This window comes from Babylonia areolata, chromosome 20, assembly GCF_041734735.1.
Source record: "Babylonia areolata isolate BAREFJ2019XMU chromosome 20, ASM4173473v1, whole genome shotgun sequence".
NCBI classification, from domain to species: Eukaryota; Metazoa; Mollusca; class Gastropoda; order Neogastropoda; family Buccinidae; genus Babylonia; species Babylonia areolata.
Genome location: NC_134895.1, coordinates 31,205,339 through 31,224,606, shown reverse-complemented (window position 1 = coordinate 31,224,606; position 19,268 = coordinate 31,205,339). Strand labels below are relative to the sequence as shown.

General features: G+C 45.3%; 1 protein-coding gene across 1 annotated transcript in view; it reads left to right on the top strand.

Moving 5' to 3' along the window:
- Positions 1–3,546: 3,546 nt before the first annotated feature.
- The window catches only part of LOC143294874 (hillarin-like), a 53,071-nt gene continuing 37,349 nt past the window's right edge, over positions 3,547–19,268 (top strand). Inside the window, exons 1-3 of the mRNA XM_076606393.1 lie at positions 3,547–4,549; positions 16,274–16,536; positions 17,139–17,519. Of these exons, the coding sequence (XP_076462508.1) occupies positions 16,297–16,536; positions 17,139–17,519 (621 nt within the window). The 5' untranslated portion in view covers positions 3,547–4,549; positions 16,274–16,296. The remainder of the gene's footprint in view (positions 4,550–16,273; positions 16,537–17,138; positions 17,520–19,268) is intronic.

The window sequence follows — 19,268 nt, the reverse complement described above, 5'->3', positions numbered from 1 at the left end:
AAGAAAAGAAGAAACACTAGCAGTAGCAACCGACCTTGAAGATGCCTACAATAAAGTCCAGCTTGCGCACCTCATGGAGCTGCTACTAAGGTATGGAGTAAGTTTGACACTGACAAGATGGATAGCAGCAGCGCTTCAGGAAAGAACCGTCGTCCTACGCCTCGGAGATTGGATGTCTGCACATACTAAACTATCCATGGGACTGCCACAAGGGTCTCCGCTCTCTCCTGTCCTCTACAATGTCTACACGAAGGGTCTTGCAGACTTAAACAACAGTGGAATAGCTCGGGTGCTTACTCTTGCGGATGATGGCCTGGTCTTCAAAACTTCGAAAGATGTTCAGGAAAGAACTGCAGCCGTCCAGAAACAACTAAACAATATTGCTCAATGGTGCAAAGACACAGGATCTTCCATCAATCCAGCGAAAGCCCAAACTTTGCTGTGCATCCTCAACAACAGAACCACGAGCAAATCACCACCACCTGTGTCATTCGACGGGATTCAGATCGAGAAAACCGAATGCCTGTGCTACCTAGGAATACAGTTCGACAGGATGTTAACCTTCAGAAAACATACGGAAAATATTGTACTGTTCTCAAATGAAAAAAGGGCCTTTCAGTCTTAAAAGCAATGGCAACCAAAGGTATTGAACAACGCCACCTCTTCCTGCTATACCAATCACTCGTCCTCAGTGTGATCGACTACGGACTTGGGCTAACAACACCATCTCAAAGCAACCTCCTAAAATTAGAAAGACTTCAAAATGAAGGAAGTTGAAGCTGTGACACATGCCCTCCAGTGGCTATCGTCCATCCATATGCCCGGAAACCAACATGCCATGATTCTAACCGACCAATGTATGTGGGGTTGGGGGCGGGGGATATGGGCGTATGCGTGTGTGCTTGTACAAGTAAGGGTTCATCTGTGTTTGTGTGTGTGTGTGTGTGTGTGTGTGTGTGTGTGTGTGTGCCGTGGAAGCTGCGATACGTAGCCTAGAAATGAGTGTGGGGAGGAGGGGGTAGAGGAGGTGCAGGGTAATGTGTGTGTGTGTGTGTGTGTGTGCTGTGCATCTTCAACAACAGAACCGCGAGCAAATCACCACCACCTGTGTCATTCGACGGGATTCAGATGTGTGTGTGTGTTGGGGCTCATGTACGTTTATGTGTATTTGACTGTGCTTTCATATCTGTGAAACTGCATGTTTGGTGCATATCTGTTATGCATATGTGGGTGTATGTGTGAATGTGTGTCTCCATGTTTTACATTTATTTGCTTATTTATCATCATTGTTGTACTTTTTATTTATTCATTTTATTTTAATTTTTATTATTACTACTAGTTTTTTTCTTTTTATATAAAATTATTTATCTATTTATTTATTTATTTATTTATATACGCTTATAGTTGACTTCATCAAGTTTTTGCGCCTTATACATGTTATTAGTATTAGTAGTAGTTCTTTTTTTATGTATTTATCTATTATTTACTCACCCTTTTTTTTTCTTTTCTCAAGGCCTGACTAAGCGCGTTGGGTTACGCTGCTGGTCAGGCATCTGCTTGGCAGATGTGGTGTAGCGTATATGGATTTGTCCGAACGCAGTGACGCCTCTGAAACTGAAACTGAAACTGAAACCATCTCTGCTGGTTGCGACATAACTTTCTCCCAGTCTGTCAGAAACCTTGACATCTACCTGGGTGAAATATTCTCCATAGAAGCACATACTTATGCCGTACTCTGTTCTGTCAGTTACGTAGGTTATTCAAAATTCGTTCCTTCCTTTCCACTGCTGCCGCCATCACGCTCCCTGCCGTTTCTTTCATTCTGTCTAGATTAGACTTAGACTACTGTTAACTCTCTCCTAGCTGGTCTCCCTGATGATAAACTCAATAAACTTCAATGCACTGAGAATCATGCAGCCCCAGTATCATACAGTACATGCGAAACATCAGATAACTTATCTATCATAAGATTAACACTAAGAAAGCTAGCTCTCAAACCTTCTGCCCATGCTTCCACACTGGCGTGTCGCGTTTACATTCGTCACCATCACTTGAAAACACTGACGGAGCAATAATGGAAACGAAATGAACAAAAACGAAACGCAAACTAATTACCAGCTTATGATAATTGTTCAAATAAACTGTGTAGATGGCACTCAATATGTTAGGGGGATGGACACACGCAGTTTGACGCAATAAACTAACATAAGATATTTTCATGAAAATCTGTGCAACTCGAGACTTAAGCGCTTTGATTTGTCTCTGCACAAGATTCAGCGCAATCCAATTATCATTATTATAAGATGAAGGGCGATCACAAAAGCGCATTAAAAGACACGTGACAGAAAAGGGATGTACGTTGTTGTGACAGTAAACGGGATGCCATCTGTAACAAAAATCAAGGTTCCGCGTCCGGGTGGATTTTGTTTCGAGGCTGTGTGTTCGTCAGTCTGTCTGTGTTTTGCCTTAGATAGTTATTTTTGAAGAACGCCATTTTGATCGGGGCAGTTCTCTGGTCGGGATTTTCTGTTTGTTTGTTCCCTTGGATTGATTTTAGAATAAAAGGAGGTTAATGAGTTAATGAGAGAGAGAGAGAGAGAGAGAGAGAGAGAGAGAGAGAGAGAATGTGTAATGTTGCGAAAAGCTGAAGACCGATGGTGACTGGAGGGAGATAAAAAATGGAAGAGGGGGATACACACACACACACACACACACACACACACACACACACACATATATATATATTTGAGACGAACAGACAGAGGAGGGGACGGAAGAACAGACAGCAATTAGAAAAACACATCCTTCCGAGCCAGACCTGTTCTCTTTCGTCAACGAACCACTCCAACGTCTGTCAACCCCCACGGAACAGCAATGGATCACGCCCACACCTCAGCCAGCCGGATCCATTCACACGACAGGGAGGGGACGGGGCAGGAGGAATGGCGTGCTGGCTGAGGAATGATCCGAGATTTGCGTGTGCCGTTCAAAAGGTTGCTGGCTGGTTTTCAGTGGTGACAATGCTCTGAAACCTGTCAACCCCTACCACCGCGTTTCCAGTGTGTGTGTGTGTGTGTGTGTGTGTGTGTGTGTGTGCATGTGTGACTCAGGATCAGAATGAGAAGCAGAATCAATTTTAATGGCAATTAAACCTTGAAAAGGTTTACAAGACACGCATGCAAAGTTATTTACATGTACCACACACAAAATGCAAAACAAAATGATTGTGTGTGTGTGTGTGTGTGTGTGTGTGAATCAGAATCAGAATCAATTTCAATGTCAATTATACCTTAACAAGGTTTATAAGACACGCATGCAAAGTTATTTACATGTACCACACACACACACACACACACACACACACACACACACACACACACACACACAAATTGATAGACAGTGAAGATGTGCTTTTCCTATCACCCACTTCAGCACGGGAAAGCAGTGTCGGTTGACATGTGACACACCGATAATCGTCGCCACGGCCGAAAACTCACCGAGCTGAAAAAGCTGTTTTATCTTGCTTCAGAGTGGGGACAGCCCGCACTGGTTGAACACATGCTGAACAGTCCTACATGTGAAGCTGGACGGTCGCACACAGTTGAAACACCCCTGGAAGCGAGATTCGGTGTCAAAAAACAACAATCCTGTCTCTTCTGCTCAACGAAAAACTAGGGTGAAAATGTGAGAGCTGTAAGTCTTCGACGCGAATCTGTCGCTGGAGGATTTTTTTCCCCCACCTTTCCAACTGTCGAACCAAGAAGCCGGCATCAACAATGGGTTGGTTTACAACGCACTACAAGCCAGTGACATTCCCAGAGGTGGTCGTGTTGTGTTAGAAAAATCTTCTCCTCCCCTATTCTCCTCCCCCCGGCTATTGTCCCTGTGAAATAATCAGCTTCTCTAGTCAACGATGTTTTGCAACTGAGCCAGTTTGACGCAGAGAGCTTAAAGTTGCTGAACTGGGGAAACTGGCTTTGCCACAACATTCGAAAGAAAACTTGGTTCGTATTGTCTGAGAGCTGAAAATAAAAACAAATGGGGGAACTGGTAGAACCTGGAACATCCACATTCATGGCTCATGTGTCATTTGACCAGGATGGTGAACTACGTTGAAGGGAAATCGGTAGAATGAAAAATGAGACATTTTATTGACGTCTGCGATTTTCACGTCTGCTGCGGGCTTTCAACATTCAGGCTCCGATTCAGAAGTCAAGACGGATTGTGAAGCTGCCCCTATAATTCAGTTTAATCCTTCATCCGGATAAATCAATACGGAGGCAAATTTTAGCTGTGATTATTTTTGGAATTAGCTGTTGTGCTAAGAAAGAAGAATCAACCCGAGTTGTGTGTGTAGCGCCGGTTGACACAAAACGGCTTTTTCGATCGCGTGTCGGCTCGTGGAGCGGACCAAGTGTGTGTGCCTGTGTGGTGTGCGTTGTTATTGTTTGGAGTACGTATCAAACTAAGAGTGCACGCCTGTGGAGACTCGTTCTTCCCACTTCGACGCTTCGCTGGTCAAGTGCTTATTCAAGGAGAAATTGTATAGGTAGGCCAGCTTTCGTTTCTTGCCCTTATCCCCTCCCATTCCAACATACATACACACACACACACACACACACACACACACACACACACACACACACACTCTACACACACACACAAACACACACACACACATACACACACACCACCTTGCCTGTGTGTTTGTCTGCCTGTCTATCCGCCTCTCTCACTCTTTCTCTGTATGTGTCTTGTCTGTCTTTCTCCAAACCAGTTTTCATCAGTTACGAACATAGAAACGGAAAGGTATTCTTCTGTCTGTCTGACTGTGTCTGCCTGCATGCCTGCCTCTGTCTGTCTGTCTGTCCCTCTCTCAGTGTCTCTAGAGTATAGAATCGAAAAGTGTGTGTGTGTGTGTGTGTGTGTGTGTGTGTGTGTGTGTGTGTGTGTGATGTACAATATATAACGTGTGTGTGTGTGTGTGTGTGCGCCAGGGGTGTGGGGTTTCCTCTTATACCAAAGGTTACTGAAACATTTGCCTCGAAATTGATTGGAAAGTTGAGTTCAAAAAACGATTTGTTTTAGCCTTAAGGATCAAGCTGTTCAGTGCTGGTGTCTTGGGTCTTGTGAAGGTTTCGTTGTTGAGGGGGGAGTGGGGGGATTCCTGGATGTCTGTCCGGGTGTGAGGTCCATCTGGCGTTCCTGGGTATACAGTCCTGGCTGTTTGAAGAGCGATGATATCCTGACTATTCGTCTGGCGAGTCATGCGGGAAATCCTGGGAATCAGTGCCGGTTTTACATGATTTCAAGGCCTACTTTTGAGTGACATGTGTGGGGTTCCCTCAGCGCCCCAAACGCCCTGGTGTTATCGCACGGGTGATAAGGTTCTCGTTGCCCCCTCACAACCTTGTTCCATTCGCAGTGTTCTGTGGTCCAGGTTTTATAAATTGTTTTTGTAACATTAGAAGGCCTGGGGAACGCTGACCGACTCTTACAAATAGTGTGGCACATTCCACCTTGCGTCTCTCTCTCTCTCTCTCTCTCTCTGCCTCTCTCTTTCTCTGTCTGTCTCTCCATTTTTGTCGTCACTTGCTTGCTTCAATCAGTCGCTTTGACATGTATTCTGTTTGTACCTCTGTCCTTGCGTACACACACACGTTTGTGTGTGTGTGTGTGTGTGTGTGTGTGTGTGTGTGTGTGTGTGCGCGCGAGGGAGAGAGAAAGAAAGAAATAGAGAGAGATGGGGGAGGGGGTAATAGGGAGTATAAAGGATGCACACTGGCGTTTTGTGCGCATTCGTCCATGTCCGCATCTGATTGCCAGTGTGTGCGTGTGCACTGTTACGTGTGCTCATGTGTGTGTGTGTGTGTTTGTGTGTGTGTGTGTGTTCTCATTGTCAGTTTTTGGGTGAGCGGACGTTAACTGACGCGCTCACGACTTTTGAATCGCCAGCGTACAACGTGCATTATTTGGTCGTCAGCAGCGCACTGTCATGAATTCCCGATATCAAATTACGTCTGATGACTGCACGCCCCAACACAAACCGTACATCTTTACAAATGTATTTGAGAGAACCTTCAGCAAGGGATATATTTTTCTCGCCGACATATGTGGATTTAGCCTAAACACTGATTCATTTCTTTTCTTTCTTTAATTGAGATTTTGTCGTGGTTGTTGTTTTGTCTACATTATTGTTTATGGAAACAGGCGGGCTTTGTGTGAGTCACATGGCGTATCGCATTCCCCGAAGCAATTTTCTTGCTTTAACTTCAGGCCTACAGGCCTTACAGTGTATGGTGTGGAGGGGGTAACGTATGCGACCCAGCGAAGTGTGGACTGACACATGGCCACCGTGCTAATGTTGAACGAAAGGACTCGGAAAAACCATGGCTTTATGGGGGAAATAGAGAGGGAGGGTGAAAAGAAGGGTGTGCTGAGTTCGGGTGTAAAGAGTGTGATGGTAGGGGTCGGGTTGATGGGTAGTAGGGGTGTTGGAGGTTGGTGGAGGCTTTGTTGTATATATAGGTTCCTCTTGACAAGACCTGCGTGGATAGGATGGGTGGCAGGTGGTAGTGTGTGTGTGTGTGTGTGTGTGTGAAAAACGCACGCAGTTTTACGCACACACATGTAAACACATTGCACTCGAGTCATTCACACACACACACACACACACACACACACACACACACACAGTCCTCAAAAAGCGCGCACAGGCTTATACCGTGAAGAACACATAAGATAGAGATCTCAAAGTGGGAAGACGTGACATTGAATGCTTCAACAACTACCGTATCTTCAACAACTACCATATTTTATCTTCAACAACATACAACAACAGTTACTACTACTACTGCTACACGTACTGTGCTGCTGCTTCTACTGCTTCTACTACTTCTGCAACAACTATTCTACTAACTACTATTACTACTACTACGACGTCGACGACGACGTCGACGACGATGACGTGTCATACACACAGAAAGTATGTGATTATATTCCATTAACAAACCGAAGCTACGAACCGAACCAAACCAGCCATCCCAACCCGGCATAAAAACAAAGAGCAGTCACCCTTCGTTACACACGTAATTACTGTCTATGAAAAGCGTTCGTTCTGTCTGTTCTTCTCCTCTGGCATTGAACAGTTTGTGTGTATGGCAGTCGCGGTGCGCCATAAATGAATAAATAAATGAATAAACGGATTGGACATGTTGAAAGCTTCTGTCACAGTATCTTTGTAACACACATAATTATGACACGCGCGCGCACGCTTCATCAAGCATACGTAATCACGCCCGTTTGTAGCTAGCTTGAACTGTTTATACCTTTGTCCAGGTTGGTGTAAAAACGAAAACTTGATGAAAGTAGCACAGAAAACAAGCAATTTAGCGTAGGTCTGTTACGGTTATAATGCAAACACAAATTGAAAAGATTTCTCCAACTTTATAATTGAGCCAATTTCAACAAAACATGTATTTTTTACCCATGAGATTACGCAATAGAAGATAATTTGTACATGTTTAAATTTTTTTCATACAAAAGTTTTAAATTCGTTTTCAGAATATACTGACAATCAAAATAAAACGTACCATAACACCTAATTCATTCATGTCACAGACTTGGCATGTTCTGTTTTTCCTTGAAATGCTTGTGTCTAACCAATTCTGTTTCCAGTTCATAATTCCTTTTAGAACCTGGTTAAAGCAAACATTTAGTCATTTTCAAGGAAACTGTACAGTTCTATAAGAATCTCATCACGATAGCCCCAGTCCCCTGTTTTGAGTGGATTAGTAACGATCTGTGTGTGAGATGGGTGGGTGGACGGTTGCATCCCCTCAAATGCATGCAGGGGCCAGTTCAGTTGTTTAGTTGTTTCGGCATGGTGTTGTGTCCTTGGAAAAAAAGCACTTTACAATGATTTTAGTGTGAATGGGTACCTGAATTTGGTTGGAGAAAGTTGAAACGGAGGAAGGAAAGTATTGGACCCACCTTTTCTGTGCCGAGCCCTGGACGCAAATTTCAAGGTATCACCCAAAAACAAAAACGAATTTTCGCATACAACTAGTGATTATAGAACCATGTAAATTTTCATACCCTCTCTTTGGGGATTTTGAAGGAAACGAGTATGTGAACAATGCTGTGGTCATCTGTCTGTCCATCGTTACATGATTTATGCTATATAATTACCCACCAATCCGTCTATCGGTGTGTGTGTGTGTGTGTGTGTGTGTGTGTATCTGTTTATGGGTCTGTCTATCTATCTATCTATCTATCTATCTATCTATCTATAATATTATATATATATATATATATATATATGTGTGTGTGTGTGTGTGTGTGTATGTGTGTGATCTGCGCGCGTGCATGTGTGTGCGCGCGTGTGTGTATGTGTGTGTGTGTGTGTGTCCCTCCGTCCGACGGTACAGCGCAATACAGAACAGCACAATGCAATACAACACAATAAAACAGAGCAGAACCCCACTCCACCCGACACCACACCTTTCCGCACAAAACACATCATAACCGAAGACCACAATATTTGTTCAAGGCAAACCTACAATGTCGCTCAGCGTGTGTCTAAAGTGCTCGACACGTACTACTTCCACAGAGAGGCTATCAAACCCTTTCGACCACACCACCCCAGCTGTGGGTAGGGACTTACACAAAAAAAAAGCCCTAAATGGCACTAACTACCAGACGAGCTGATTACCACGATCACGACTGGCTTACACAAACACTCCAGCCATACAGTGGCTCACGCAATGTCATGGATTCAAACTGTAGGCTGGAAACTTTATCTCCTGTCGGTCCCCCACACGTAATGGCGTATGGTGACTATGATACACAACAATTGTCAATGCTGAAAAAAAGGAAACTGGGATTTTTATTTATTTATTTATTTATTTATTTTTGCACCTTGAGTATGTTCTGTGATGTGGTGATGTATTGGCATTTGTTACTTTGTGGCAGCAGTCATTATCTCTTATGACATGTCTCTTTGCAATATATATATATATATATATATATATATATATATATATATATATATATACTACATCACATACTGTAAATCGAAAAAAGAAGCTCACGTATGATTCCTGCTGCACACCACCACGAAAACCAAAAATGCCGGGGATGGAGATGTGAATCGTTACCAGTACATACACATAAATTTCAAAATCTTATTATTGTCCACCATCAGAAATGATTGATTGTCCCACCGAAAGTTGTATGTGTTGGAAACGGAGCAACATTTTATCTGAAGAAGTTTGTCAGTGAATGACGTTGCAAAGACCCTCTTTGTGCTCGCGTTCACTTGTATACATGTACGAGGGATTTTTTGTTTCTTTTTTTACATGTATGACGGTTTTACACAACGATTAAGGCAGCTATACTCCGTTTACGGGGATATATGCATGCTGGGTATGTTTATTGTTTACATAACCCACCGAACACTGACATGGGTTACAGCATCTTTAACGCGCGTGTTCGATCTTCTGCATGCAGATACACTCGAAGGGGGTTTTGGCGCTAGCAGGTGTGCACATGTGTGTGACCTGGGAGATGGGAAAAATCTCCACCCTTAACCCACCTGGTGCACCAATACTGTGGGTCCAACTTGGGGAAACTCTGGCGAGAATCCAGCGCTTTTGACCATTCGGCCACCGCACATGTGAAATGCGCACTGGCATCGTCACTTTGCATACTGTCCATGTAGGGAAAATCTACATCAAATTCTCTCGACTTGCGGTCCAGAATTTGTCACTTAGATATAACGTGCACTACGCATGCGTGTTTGAATAGTCTACCGTTCTTTGGACACAGTTCCGCAATTATTAGAAGAAAAACATTCGTAGTTCTCGAAGATGAGCGTTCGTTTTCACGGATACCAACAGTGATTATCTTTTTATTTTTTATTTTTTTATTTAAGAGAGAGCAAAAACGGATGGCGAAATGAGGGAAAGAAGACAGAAGAGAATCGGAACAGAAGGCAGAACGTGCATCAGAGACACGGGGCATCAGATAGAACACAACATAGTGTGTGAGAACCTTAAGCTGTCTGGTTTGTTTGCCTGTTTGTCGTCTGCATTCCTCTGTCTTCTTGACGTCAGAGAGAGAGAGAGAAGTGGGAGGGGGAGGGGGGAGGGGCGCGGGGGGTACTTGGCTGGCTGGTTCGTTGACTGACGCCCAGGTTGGTGGTGAGGTTGAATGGCTCAAGATGTCTTAAAAGTAGGATTAATAATGATGATAAAGGGTGTTTATAATGTGCCCTATCTCCCCAGCATAGGGCAACAGCACACTAACAAGAAACATCAATGCTGAGAAAAATTGTTACAAAAGGTAAACAACACGGGGCACTGCAATCAAGACTTACAAGCAAGACACATGGAATATGTCAAACACATACACACGCACGCACGCACGCACACCACACCACACTACACTACACTACACTACACTACACTACACTACACTACACTACACTACACTACACCACACGTCAACATCTAGACATCCACGAAAACAGATTTCAGATGTGTTTTGGTTTCGTTTTGGCATGATGGATTTGGTTGGTGTGCTTATTCCAGGTGACAGAACAATGCACAGACAGACACACACACACACACACACACACACACACACACACACACACACACACGCACATACACACACACACATACACACACACACACACAAACACATATATATATATATATATATATATATATGTATATATATGTGTGTGTGTGTGTGTGTGTGTGTGTGTGTGTGTGTGTGTGTGTTTTATCCTCAGTTTAACGTCTATTCACAATAAGTGTTTTTAGACGGATGTGTGTGTGTGTGTGTGTGTGTGTGTGTGTGTGTAGACCTATCTCTCTCTCTCTCTCTCTCTCTCTCTCTCTCTCTCTCTCTCTATATATATATATATATATATATATATATATATATACCTACATACATGCATACATACATATATATATGTTGTATATATATATATATATATATATATATATATATATACATGTAGATAGATCTATCGACAGATACACATACATGTCTGTAGGTACCCAGCCCACCAGGTGACAGCTGTTCGGATCAATGACGATCTCATTAGTCTTTATTCACGATCAGTTTTGCTTTGTCTCCACCTGGGTCCGATTGCGTGAGGACGCAACAATGAGCGGTGTGATTTTTACCCTTTTTTTTCTATTTTGGTTCTTTGACTGGGTGATTGTGTAGGTGAGAGATGGTGGTCATGGGTTTGGGGGAGGAGAGCATGTCGGTCATGTTCGATTATTTCAATCCATCGAGTATGAATGATCAGTATTCTTGTGACGGTGTGTGTGTTTGTGTGCGTGTGCGTGTGCGTGTGTGTGTGTGTGTGTGTGTGTGTGTGCGCGCGTGCATGTGTGTATGGGTGTGTGTGTGAAAGTACAATAGATACAATCAAGTAAAGAGGTCCACAGGTTTTGCAAGTGAGTGGGTGAAGTGATGAATCGTAAAACATTGCGTATTGTAACAAAAGTGTATTTGAAGTTTTTTACCCTTCAGCGTGTAAGCTTTTTTTAAAATATTTTTATTTCATAACATACGTCATTCATTCTAAGACGCAAAAGATGGATGGAGGGAGGGAGAGACAGAGACAAAGAGGCTGTGGTAAGATAATATAAACACTGCGCTGCACACGCATCAGTAAGCACAGGAGATGTGACTTGATTGTAATCTTTATTTCATTCATTTCAGTTATCAGTTCAAATGTCCAATCATGTCTTTCCAGACGCTGCCTGCCTCCCTCTCCCCTCTTCCGTTTCTTCACCCCCATTCATCTCCACGCTCTTCCTCCCGGTCCCCCGCACGCAGTCACACTCCGCTTGGTGGCAGTTTGCATCCTCAGCAACTGAAATATCTGCAGGCCCCCAAGGGACCACCTAGCAGGAGAGCCTCTGCCCCTTTGCTTTTCCACATAATAATAGGTTATTCCAACGTCGCTCGACAAGCGAGGTAGTCAGGACACTGTCTCATGGTCTGTTTCCTGCCAAACTTCTGTCCACGTTGCATGATGCCGTCTTCGCAGCGTTAAGTCTGCATGGTGTTAAGAATTTTTTTTTTTTTTAGGGTTACGCAAGTTCCATAGAGTTTGGGGGAAATGCTGAACGCTAAACAAACTTAGCGCGTCTTGAGTCACTCCCACGTCCTCAGGTCCCCTTTTGACTGTCTGGCGTCAGTTCATCTTTGGGTCGCACGTCTCTTTCTCTAGCCCTGGCCTTCTGGATTCCGGCTTAAGAGCTTGGCTGGCAGGTCGTGTTGTCGGCAGGCCAAGGGCATGGCCCCAAGCCAGAGGAGACGCCGCTTGCACCTGCTGAAAGACCCGGATTTTCTTTCAAAGGCTTTAAAGGGTCCCTTCAATAGGTCGACGTTTCCTGAACGATACGGGAAAAAATGCATGAAGACAGCCCCTTGTATTCCAAATAGCAAAATGAACAATACAGCCTTTTAAACCAAACTTTTTTTTTTTTTTTTTTTTTTTTTTTTTTTTTTTTGCTTTGGCAGGCGTGGTGAGACATTCAGCACGAACTGAATTTGTATCGAAATGTTTCTGGAAGAGAGAGAGAGAAAGGAGGGGGCGGGGGGACATGGGTATAGAGGCAAGGAGGGAGAGACCTATAGACAGAAAGAGAGGTGTTTAGGGATACACGGAGAGACAGAGTGGGTGGGTCTTGAAACAACTAGGACCTCCCTTCCCACCCCCTCCTTATCGTGATCGAAAAGAACCGCTGCAGCTTTCATTGATCGATGACAGACCTACCCCCACCCCCGTTCCAAACCCGAACAAGGGTCCCGGTGTTCAGTATCACCCTCATCCCCTCTAGGGAAAGTCAACTCTGTGTGACCCTCTGACTCAGTTCGCCAGTATCAATAGAAGAAGAAGAAGAAGACAATAAAAGTCTTTGCTCGTCTACAAAATGCTGCGTATTTGCAGAAGACTGACGCGTATAGCCATGAGAGCACATTAAAAGACTGGAGACAAGGGAGCTCGTTGTAAGTCTGCACAATATATGCATATGTATATTGTATTACCTCTCAGTCATAAGCAATTCCTTTTTCGGGTTGCTCTCCTAAGGGATCGTCACAATCCGGCGCCATCCACATTTTTTTTCTGACTACGCATTATACCTTTGTTTGCCTGTCAAACTTGATTATTTTTCCCCTTGGAGGGTTGTGTCAGAAAGATAACTATCGAGTTGCCGCGCGCTCATTTACATGTTCTGAATTCAGGTTGCTTACAGGACCTCAGTTTGTTGTCTCATCCGATAGACTGGCACCTAGGCCGTCACTCAAGGCCCAGTGGAGGAGGAGTAAATCAATAGTCACACACACACACACACACACACACACACACACACACACACGCAAGCACGCACGCACGCACGCACGCACGCATGCATGCACGTACGCACAATCACATTTTGTGATTGTCGCAATACCAGTTTAAATGCTTTGTTATTGCAATCGAGACAGTGCATTCCGAGCTGTTCGGCGATTGTCAGTGATCAGTTTATCAGTTTGTCATTTGTACACACAGAAGTATGTATTGTTGCATGTCTTACCATTAAAGCATTTTACTCTTTCTTCGTGGGCGGCTCCATTCTAAAGAACTAGTGGGATGTAATGGGTTTGCGTGGGGACACCTTTCTGAAGTGTTTGTTCCCAGCATAGCTTAGTGATAGTTGTTCCCCCCCTGTGTATTTTTTGTGTGTTTGTTTTGAATACACTGCAAGGTAGCTGTTCTTATATTTCATCTTCTTGACAATGGAAAGGAGTGGTGGGTGGTTGAGTCCAGGGTAGGATTTCAATGTTGTGCGCTGTTGACCTGAATTTTTACAAGGCAGTGTTGTGTTCGTGAGTGGGTGAGTAAGTGAATAAGCATGTGTGTGTGTGTGTGTGTGTGTGTGTGTGTGTGTGTGTGTGTGTGTGTGTGTGTGTGTGTGTGTGTGATATGTGAACATGAAAGAGAGAGAGAGAGAGGGGGTAGGGAATAGGAAGTTTATCACTCAGGATTTTTATTTTATCTTTTATTCCAACCTGCCCATGCTTTTGTCCTTTTTTGGTGTCAGTCTTTAAGTATTCACTTTCTCTTTGCCTTTCTCTGCCCTTCCCTATTTCCATTCATTTCTATCTGAAAGGTTTTCCTTTCTGAATAGTTATCGTTTCCGTAGGAATGTTGAATTTCGGATTGCGGAAGCGAGGTGGGCAGTGTGTTCCCAGGACTATAAACATTGTGATTTGAGGTGTGTGTGTGTGTGTGTGTGTGTGTGTGTGTGTGTGTGTGTGTTTGATAGTGTGTGAGTTTGGTTGTGTGTGTGTGTGTGTGTGTGTGTGTGTGTGTGTGTGCGTGTGAGAGAGAGAGAGAGATGTGGAGCAGATTTACCAGCTTAAGGTGTTGTCAAGGGCTCCTTTTTATTTCACACAACTTTATGTGGGTCCGGTTTATGATTGAACCCCCACTCCCCGTGAAGCTCCTTGTCGTGGGCTTCCCCGCTGAACACATCCATCTTTCTTTTTTCTCCAGATTTACCTGTTCTCACATTTACGGATTCATTGTTACGGTTTAGTGTGAATGCTTCTCCCTCCTCCTTTCTCTTCCATCCTCTTCCTCCTCCCTCCTCCTCCCTCTCTTCCATCCTCTTCCTCCTCCCTCCTCCTTTCTCTTCCATCCTCTTTCTCCTCCCTCCTCCTTTCTCTTCCATCCTCTTCCTCCTCCCTCCTCCTCCCTCTCTTCCATCCTCTTCCTCCTCCCTCCTCCTACCTCTCTTTCATTATCTTCGTCCTCCTTCCTCCTTTCTCTTGCTCCTCCTTCTTCCTCCTTCCTCCTCCTTCCATCCCCTTCCTTCTCCTTCCATCCTCTTCCTCCTCCTTCCATCCTCTTTCTCCTCCTTCCATCCTCTTCCTCCTCCTTCCTCCATTCTCTTCCTCCTCCTTCCATCCTCTTCCTTCTCCTTCCATCGTCTTCCTTCTCCTTCCATCCTCTTTCTCCTCCTTCCATCCTCTTCCTTCTCCTTCCTCCATTCTCTTCCTCCTCCTTCCATCCTCTTCCTCCTCCTTCCATCCTCTTCCTCCTCCTTCCTCCATTCTCTTCCTCCTCCTTCCATCCTCTTCCTCCTCCTTCCATCCTCTTCCTCCTCCTTCCATCCTCTTCCTTCTCCTTCCTCCATTCTCTTCCTCCTCCTTCCTCCTTTCTCTTCCTCCTCCTTCCATCCTCTTCTTTCTCCTTCCTCCTTTCTCTTCCTCCTCCTTCCATCCTCTTCCTTCTCCTTCCTCCTTTCTCTTCCTCCTCCTTCCTCCTTTCTCTTCCTCCTCCTTCCTCCTCCTTCCTCCTTTCTCTTCCTCCTCCTTCCTCCTCCTTCCTCCTTTCTCTTCCTCCTCCTTCCTCCTCCTTCCTCCTTTCTCTTCCTCCTCCTTCCTCCTCCTTTCTCTTCCTCCTCCTTCCTCCTTTCTTTTCCTCCTCCTCCTTCCTCCTCCTTCCTCCTCCTTCCTCCTTTCTCTTCCTCCTCCTTCCTCCTTTCTCTTCCTCCTCCTTCCTCCTTTCTTTTCCTCCTTTCTCTTCCTCCTCCTTCCTCCTCCTTCCTCCTTTCTCTTCCTCCTCCTTCCTCCTCCTTCCTCCTTTCTCTTCCTCCTCCTTCCTCTTCCTTCTACCCTCTTTTTTCTCCTTCCTCCTTTCTCTTCCTCCTCCTTCCTCCTTTCTCTTCCGCCTCCTTTCTCTTCATCCTACCTCCTTCTTCCTCCTTTCTCTTCCATCATCTTCCTCCCCTTCTATCATCTTCCTCTTCCTCCATCCTCTTCCTCTTCAGTCAGTATGATGGTTATCACCACCACCACAACTCCCCAACCGTGACAATAATTATTGTATACATGTATGGTTTGCTTAAAGATAACATTTTATGTATCCGTATTGAACAACTGTAATTCTTGTGTATTGTTTTTTGGTGGTGGTTGTTTTTGTGTGTGTGTGTGTGTGTGGGGGGGGGGGGGGTTCTACACAGGAAATTGATTATTTCATATGAGATGTCCATATTATGTACTGCAGACGAGACCCGAGCGGCGATCACGGTGACCGCAAACCTGTTTCTGTTACTGGAGATAGTAAAGTATTTTGCATTCTGAATTGCAGACAAGAGCCGAGCGGCAGTCAAGGTGACCTTTTACATACCGCAAACCCATTTCTCTTATTGGAGATCTATAGCAAAGTGTTTTGCATTCTGTATTGCAGACTAGAGGTGAGCGGCGGTGATCATGGCGACCCTGTCGGAGGAGGACGCGGCCAGCCGTGGCTTCAAGCGCCTCTCCTCGCTCTTCCTGCCGCCTCACGCCCTGGGGGCGGGGCGGGCCGGGAGCCGCTGTCAGCGGTGCGGGGTGAACGTGTACCAGCAGGAACGGATGGGGCCCGTGCACGACGTGGTCTTCCACAAGACCTGCTTCCGCTGCTTCATTTGCGGCCAGTTCCTCACCCTTAAGACCTACTGGAGCAACCAGGTAGGGGTAGCTGTAGGGATAAGGGTGATGGGAGCTAGTGGGTCGTCCGGATGTGGTGGGGTGGAGGTGGATTTGGAACTGCGGCCAGTTCCTCACCCTCACTTCCTACTGGAGCAACCACGTAGGGGTAGGGGTGGAAGTGGGGGTGCGGTGGGGGGAGGGGGGTGCGGGGGGTTACGGGGTGGATAGAAGAGAGGGAGTGGTTGGGGATTGTGAGCCGAGGCTTTGAAATGATCACCGTTAAATGGTCACCCTTTGTACATGTCCATTCCAAGGCTGTGACCAATCACAGTCTATTTCTCAACAGCTTGAGGTATGTACTGCTGGGGACAAGAATTGTCTTTATGACTAGTGAAAAACGTAATTGCTAATAAAAATTATGCATGTGTTTGTTTACAGGAATGGGCTATTTGTTGCTTGTTTGGTTTTTACAACACTCTTATTGATTGTGTGATGTGTGGTAAAACCAATGCACGTGTTTATTGTTTCAATTAACCCCAAAGGGCACATATATGAAATAAACTCCGTCTTGCCTTGTGCTTTCATTCACTGTTCACACACAAAAATCTCAACAAAACCCATCCTTGCACGCGGCGTTACAGGTGGAAGGCGGCGACGCGGAGATCTACTGCCACACGCACGTGCCGCGCATCGGAGGCTCGGGCATGGACCGTGAGGCGTTGGGCATTCGACGCGCGGTGGCCGCGCAGCAGGATGTGTCGAGCGGCGCGGTGTCGCGGTCCAGCCAACAGGTGCGGCAGACAGGGGGCGCGCCGCCCCCCATGGTGGACAAGGACGCCTTAGGGATACGCAGCGCGGTGAGCGCGCAGCGCACGCGCGCCGGCTACGAGCACACACCGCAGTCGCACACGTCCGGTGTGGACGCGTCGGCGCTGCACATCCGCGGCGCGTTGGACGCGCAGCGTCTGCAGCGGCGTTACCAGAAGAAGCGGACGGAGCGTCACCACTTCCCGCCGCACATCGTGAGTATTTGTTTGGCGTGATGATGATGGTATGGGAGAGAGAGAGAGAGAGAGAGAGAGAGAGAGTGTGTGTGTGTGTTGCAGCTAGGGTTTATGAGTATTTGCAGTGTTTTTAATGTCTTCATTCTCATTGTCTTTGTAATATATTTTTGCATTGCTTTCATTGGTCCATTTCATTTGATTTGTTTTTTTCGATCTTCGTATTCCTTTTGATATTTTTTTTCTTTCTTTCCCTATTTCTGTCTTCTGTCTGCCATGTCCAGTGACGGATACGAGAACGAGAATAAGAATTAAAAAGATAATCAGTGTTTCCTCCTCTCCAAAACCCAGTCACACCTGGTCCCAAAGACTTTCCCCCTCTCTCTCTTTATCACCATTCCCCCTCTCCCGTTCTCGTCCCTCTTTAAGGCGAGGACTGGATTCTAAAAAAACATGTTTTTTGCTAATGTTTTATATTACCATCGTTAAGGAATAATTTTTCTTCTATTTTCTTGTCTTGTCTTGTCTGCATGATGTATGATGGCTTTAGCTTTTTTTGTGCCGACAGTACCAAACAGCGGGGACTTGATAAGAAAAGGGTACTCTGATGCTATCTGTTATCCTCGACAATAACACTCACCCTTTTTCTTTGTTTCCCTGTCTTTCCCTCTAGCTCTCTCACTCTCTCTTTGTCTGCCTGTCTCTGTCTGTTTCTGTCTGTCTGTCTGTCTTTCTGTCTCTCTCTCACTCACCATCCTTTTGTCTGTCTCCCTTCAACACCCTCTCTCCGTCCATCTATTCCTATCATGTCTATCTCAGTATCTCTCTACATGTCTTTCTTTAGTCATTTTTTTCTTTCTTTCTTTTGCTGTTCCTTACTTTTCTCTGTAACTTAAGGTTTCACTCGGCAAAGTCATTTTTGTTTTTTTCTCGAGTCACGGAGTACACAAGTTTAATGGCATTCCTCTCTCGCTTCCACGTGTTTCTATTCAGGAGTCGTGCGCCATCTCGGCGAACTCCTACCTCCGCCTCTCATTCCAAACGTTTTTTATGTGTCTCCCCCACCTCACCCCCCTTCCGCATCGCCTCCCTTCTTCTCTTCCTCATCCTCCCCCTCTCCCTCCTCCGCCTCCTCTTTATCTCTCACCCTCTTCCTCTTTCTCCTCTTTGGACGCATCACTAACCAGGCTGTTGAAGTGGTCCGTTTACTTTGTCAAGCAGTCGCGAATAGTTTACACTGTTGACTTCCAAACAGAACAAGTATGTGGGCATTTACATTGCTCTTCTTACGTACAACAAGTGTGACACACCGCAGGCCTGCCCCCTCCCCCACTCCCTCCCCACACAATTAAACACACACAGTTAAACACACACACACACACACACACACACTGAACACGTGTGCGCGCACATACATGCACGCACACGTGCGCGCAATTTTCCATGTTGTTCCTTGTTTCTGTTTTTTCTTTGACTTTGTCATTTATCTTTTCTTTGATTACTTTATTCCACTGCTTTCTCGCGCGCTCACTGTCTCCCTTTCTTTTCTCTTTAAACACTGAAATAGGCCAAACGACCGGGCAATAATCCATCCAGGTTCATTTGGTGTGTGTGTGTGTGTGTGTGTGTGTGTGTGTGTGTGTGTGTGTGTGTGTGTGTGAGTTATGCGCGTGTGTGTGGGTGTGTGTTTGTAACTGCATGCGTTCAAAAGCAAAACAAGAACAAACGTAAAAGAAGGCTCACCTTGCACTTATCCATCGATCAATAATT